Consider the following 5,599-nt stretch of genomic DNA (forward strand, 5'->3'; position numbering starts at 1 on the left):
TTTACATTTCTATTCATGTGTGTGGGAGGTGTAGTGCAAATATTTGTCAGACCATCAGCTCAACTAAAGCAAATAATTCGTAGAATTATACGTTCGACGACATTCACATTAATTGCGTGCTCTAAAGGCATTTAAACTATTCAGTCATAAAATCATGTATACAAAGGCTAACTAATCCCATTTCCATTTTCATTCATTAAAAACTTTGAGATACATACGACCACATCCCATTGGTGGGTCACTATAACCACTAAAAAGATTTTTCCGAACTGCAAGTCCAAAATGAATTTTAATCAACTTTGTCATTGAATTGTGAGAATTTAATTAAATTTTAATTAATTTAAATTTAATTCATGATTTATTTTAATTAACATTGCTCATGAATATTTAATTTGTTGAAGGAAAACTTTAAAATATTTAACTTATTTTAATTTTGTTAATAAACAAACTAAAACTTGATGCAATATGCAGGAAAATTAAATTAGTTTTGCTTCCATCCTTTTCCATTAAATTAACAATTGAATGCATTAAATGGAAAAATATATTTTAAAAAACTTCTAGGAGCAGAACCAGTCACGAACAGTTCTGAAAAGTTTTAATTTTTTATTAACATTAGAAGTTTAGTTTTATTTTATTTCAACTTCAATTTTTGTTTTTTTATAGTTTTCTAAACGACAGACGTTCCTAGTAAAAGTGGTAAATTTCTAGTAGTTTACGTTTAAATTTATATGCCCCTCTAACAATCAAACACTCAATAGTATTTGAGAAACACTGGTATAAACGCCATTACTGTTAGAAAGTGCTAACTAACTTCACTAAAAACATGGCATGCAAAATAAACAAAGTCTATAGAAGAATTACCAGAAGATTTTCCATCCAGATATGTTTAGGTCCAAAACTACAAATTGTTTTAAGCATTTCCAGTTTTAAGCGGTATCAGTAAGTTAATTCCTATAATCAGTATATATATATATTTATTAATAATAAATTCTTTATGACATTTTAGGTTGGAAGGTATAACACACGAAAACAGAGTTCTATTACAAAAGAACCATCCATTTCAATTATTTTTAGATGAAAAGGCATATCATACGAAACTAATGGCATATTATAAAGGAAAAGAAAGTTATAAAATTTTAATTTAACTACCAGGAAATAAAAATATACAGTAATAGAATCACCAGAACTGGAGGTGTTCTAATATGGTAATGGTTATGGAATATGGTAATGAAATCATCAATAGATCTAAATTTCAGATATAAAACAAAGGTCTTTTACAAAAATAAAATCTATAATAAAATTTTAATTAAGTCACAGGATAGTGTTAATTTTATTTATTATTGTAGAAAAGAGACTTAAAAATTCTATTGTGCCCCTTGATCGGATAAGAGTGTTTCTCCAAGTCCGATTGCTTTAAAGAAAGACAATATAGGGTCTATTTTTTCTAGTTATGAATTCTTATGTTCTATGAAATACCCTCTAAGGTGCATCTTCCGCTTGTGCATCAGAGCCGGGTACTTCCCTAGCACATGGTATGCGGTTTTACTTTCTTCTGCATTCCTAATTTTGTTATGTGATTGTTCAATCTATAGCGACCGGTTATAATTCTTAAGTTATTCTTTGTTTGTGCTATGCAATCTTTGAAGCGTTTTAGGTTGTCAGTTCCTAAAAGTATTTTAGTCTTAGTAGCTTTTCCCAATTAAGTGCTCTTTCTTTTTCTCTGCGCCGTTCAAAAGAATGGATAGAGGATCTATCATTATTGAAGCGCACCTCTTCATGCAAGTTTATCTAACATTTCATTGCCTTGAATATCAACATGTCTCTGAATTCATATTAAGTGAATCTGTTTGTTCCAGCCAAGAACGTTCAGCTTGTCAATGCACTTCCATACCAGTTTGACTGTTACCAAGTAGGATAATTTTATTTATTTATATATACTAATTCTATATATTTTTAGATCGAAAGTTACAACATACAAAAATAAAGTTCTAATACAAAGTTAGGAAAATAAGAATGTGAATATAAAACGAACAGTTTCTATACTATGAGAAGGAAAAATAATAAGATGATGATATTTAGAATTTGAAGATATTTAATATTAAAAAGAAGTCTCATTGCAAAAATAAAAAAATATTAAAATTTTAATGAAATAACTAAAAAAAATACTATTTATTCATATATAATTTTAGGTCATAAGGTACAGTATACAAAAATAAGATTATATAGCAAAAAAAAAGGAAAATAAGAGAACAGTAACAGAACACCCAAATTTTAGTCACTTTTAGTTCAAAAGGTATATCATGCCTGAAAGCAGCCTTATTACAAAAAGTAACTAGAAAATAATGAGATGGTAATAGAACAACTGGCAACTCTAAATATTGCAATTCTTTTCTTCTAATTAGTGACTCCATAATTATTCTAGTCTCAAGACTCAAACAAACATCATTACTTCTTTTTAATCTACAATATTATTTAAATACTTACTGTAATACAAATAATACATATTATTTAAAATTTTTCAAACCATACGGAAACTAATCAAAGAGAAAAACATTTTTAATTATACAACCATAGAAAACTTTTCTTATATGAAGAATAAAACTTTAAACAAAACACAATGAATAACTTAACTTAGCTTTTGTGGTGTTGGAAACTTTTTATCGAAACTTTGTTTAGCGACAAACTTTATAAACATTTTCCTCAAATGTCAACATCAGCAACCATGTTTCTGGGTGCGTGAGCGTGCTTTAAAGTTTAAACGTTTTTGAAACAAAATATTGTGTTTGTATAGTATTTTGTAATTCTATATTTATATAAATCTATTTAAATATGTATATATATAAATATATCTATATATATATATATATATGTAACACGCTTTATGTGGAGCGTGTGCTTAACTTTCTGCAATTTCATGCCAAAGATTTGTAACTGATTGCAAGCACTTTGTGTCTGCTGCTTGATAAATTGTAAAACTTTTCCAATTGCTTTTATGTAGTCACAACAATGGTTGGCTTATTGTCTTATCAGTAAGGAACTGACACATAACTTTAGAATTGCGTTGAATAAACAATGAATGAATATCATATTACATAAAAACTCTTTTCATAAATAAATAAATTTAATTAACTGAAAACTCACCTTTTTGTTATGCGTGGACGCAGTGGCCACATGATTGCAATGTAACGATCTATGCTGATAGCAACCAATGTGTAAGCGCTCACCAGTACCGATACCGCTTGCGAATAGTTGACCAGGTAACAAAGTGCTATGCCGAATGGCCAATAGCCGAGTATGAAAATAGATACAAACGAGAATGGTACACAAAATAGTGACATTAGTATATCGCCGACAGCTAAATTTGCTATAAAAAAATTCGTCACTGTACGCATGCGTGGTGTTGACTGCACAATGTAGCACACTAAACCATTACCGAGCAGAGCAAAGACAAATATAGGTATATAGAGTAGATAGACGGCTGTCTTAAAATAAACACTTGACAATGGCGACTCATCTGTGACATTTGCTTCACTCAACGTTTCGCCATCACAGGAAAAGTTCAAATAGTCATTGTAGCCTTTAAGGAATGTTTCGTTGCCAATGATTGCTTCATTGCCGAATGCACCATAATGACGTGCAACTTCAGCACCAGCCACTGCTAAAGCTGAATTCGTAAAATTGTCAATTGTGTTGCTTGCAACATTTGTAAGCATTAATACTGTGGATGTGTCATTGTAGGTTGTTTTGTATGTTGCAACAGCTGCAGTCAAGGCATCATTGTCCTGCAGGTAATCACTATTATTGAGCAATTGTTGTTGTTGTGCAATAAAATAAAGTTTACTGCTGTCTACATCAATATCAGCAATGCTACTACTACTACTACTGCTGCTGCTACTACTGCTGCTGGTTGTGGCCTTATCCAGTTGTTGATTCGCTTCGGTTGCAGTCAAGTGTGGTAACATGCTGCGAGCAACATATTCACGTACAAACTGTTCCATAACGTTTTATTTTTTATTTTTATTTTTATTTTTTTCTGTTGGAGGGTTGGTTATCCTGTTTATTTCCTTCTTCCTCTAGTGTTATACTTAAAATGCTTTACTAAGCAGAAAGTTTAAACATTTTTACTGTGTTGTGCTTTGCTTTTGTTATTAGAATTTCACTTAATTATATGTGGCAATTACTTTTTACATTTTCCAGCTGCAGTTTGTGTTTCCTGCACAGATTGTAACAATTTTGGTATTCCATGCTATGCATTTCCTTCAACTTGTTTCTGTTTTCTATGCATTTTTTGCGAACATTGCATCTTTATCGTTGCCTCTCAACGTAATTATCCTTGGAAGCTGCTTAGGCCACACTCTTCACATGATAAATTTCACTGTGAAAACTTTTACACTAAAGTAAGTGCAAATAGAAGTTTGAGTTCCATCATTTCAGTCCACTTTTAGATAAGTACATTGTAAGCAGCTCAGTTCCATTAAAGTTTTTATGGTTACTTTCTATCCTAGTATTTTGTTTGGTACGGTTTTGCTTGCAGTTTCGTTTGAAAATAGTTTTTTAAATCATTAGTAGCATAAATCTTTAAGTTCCAATCAGTTTTTTAATGTATGTTGTATATCTTGATATTCAAAATGACTTATTGACACTGAAAATAGAAAATTTTATTATTTTAAAGTTATAAAAATAATGTTAAATATAGATTTAAATTTAGTAAATACATTATTAAAATATATGGAAAAATAAAATAAATAGAAAATACTAAACAATTTTATTTAAAATGATTAAAACTATTTTACCAGAGTAGAAGTAAATAATAAATAAATAATAGAAGTAAAAAATTACAATAACAACAAAAAACATTTTTTTTTTAATTTCTAATTAAATTTATTTAAAATCAATTAAAACATTGAAACTTTATTAACCAGAGAAGCAGTAAAATGTAAAGAATTGCAATAATAACAAAAACCAAATATATTCTGTTCAATTGGATATCATATTATCGAAAGAATATTAGATATATATTTCAATATTTTTTTCCAACATCAAATTTTATTTAACAACACGAAATATTTATTGTTTTTTAATAGCAAAACATATTTATATCATAAAAAATATATTTTAATTTTTTTTTTTTTTTGACAACAATAAACAAAAGGTCGTGGTTAAAATAATTTTAAATTTATTATTATTAATATCAATTATTTAATTAACAAATTTAAACTATATGATTAAAATAATTTCACAAACTTTAACCTTTTAGGATCGTTATGGCACCTGGAATTCTGTGGTGCATAGCTAATTCCAAAAAATTAAATTGTGCGAGTGAAATAATGCTACAAAATTAACCCTTTGAAGACAGCAATTTCATTTCTGGACCAAAAAAAATTAAATTCGAATTTTACAAATCAAAAATTTCACAAACTAAACCATTTTAAGATAGCTAATTTATCTCTGATCCAAAAAAAGCAAATTCAAATTATATCAGTGAAACAATATTACGAGCTTAACCCTTCGAGAACAGCTATTTCATCGGTGATCTAAAAAATATAAAATGCTCTTTACTATCAGCGAAATTTACAGCTTCAAACCTCAATGTCTGAAA

The 5,599-nt window shown here is 28.7% G+C and overlaps 1 protein-coding gene across 1 annotated transcript; it reads right to left on the bottom strand.

Annotated features, from left to right (window-relative positions):
- Nucleotides 1–3,137: 3,137 nt before the first annotated feature.
- LOC119676475 (RYamide receptor-like) lies at nucleotides 3,138–3,998 on the bottom strand. The gene has a single exon (XM_038087714.1). The coding sequence runs from the start codon at nucleotides 3,996–3,998 to the stop codon at nucleotides 3,138–3,140; it is 861 nt and encodes a 286-aa protein (XP_037943642.1).
- Between the last annotated feature and the right edge of the window lie 1,601 nt (nucleotides 3,999–5,599).

The sequence above is a fragment of the Teleopsis dalmanni genome, chromosome 2 (assembly GCF_002237135.1).
Source record: "Teleopsis dalmanni isolate 2A chromosome 2, ASM223713v2, whole genome shotgun sequence".
In the NCBI taxonomy this organism is placed as follows: Eukaryota; Metazoa; Arthropoda; class Insecta; order Diptera; family Diopsidae; genus Teleopsis; species Teleopsis dalmanni.

Bases quoted from the DNA above. Each gene is read 5' to 3' on its own strand.
- LOC119676475 (XM_038087714.1), bottom strand. From the start codon at position 3,998: ATGGAACAGTTTGTACGTGAATATGTTGCTCGCAGCATGTTACCACAC.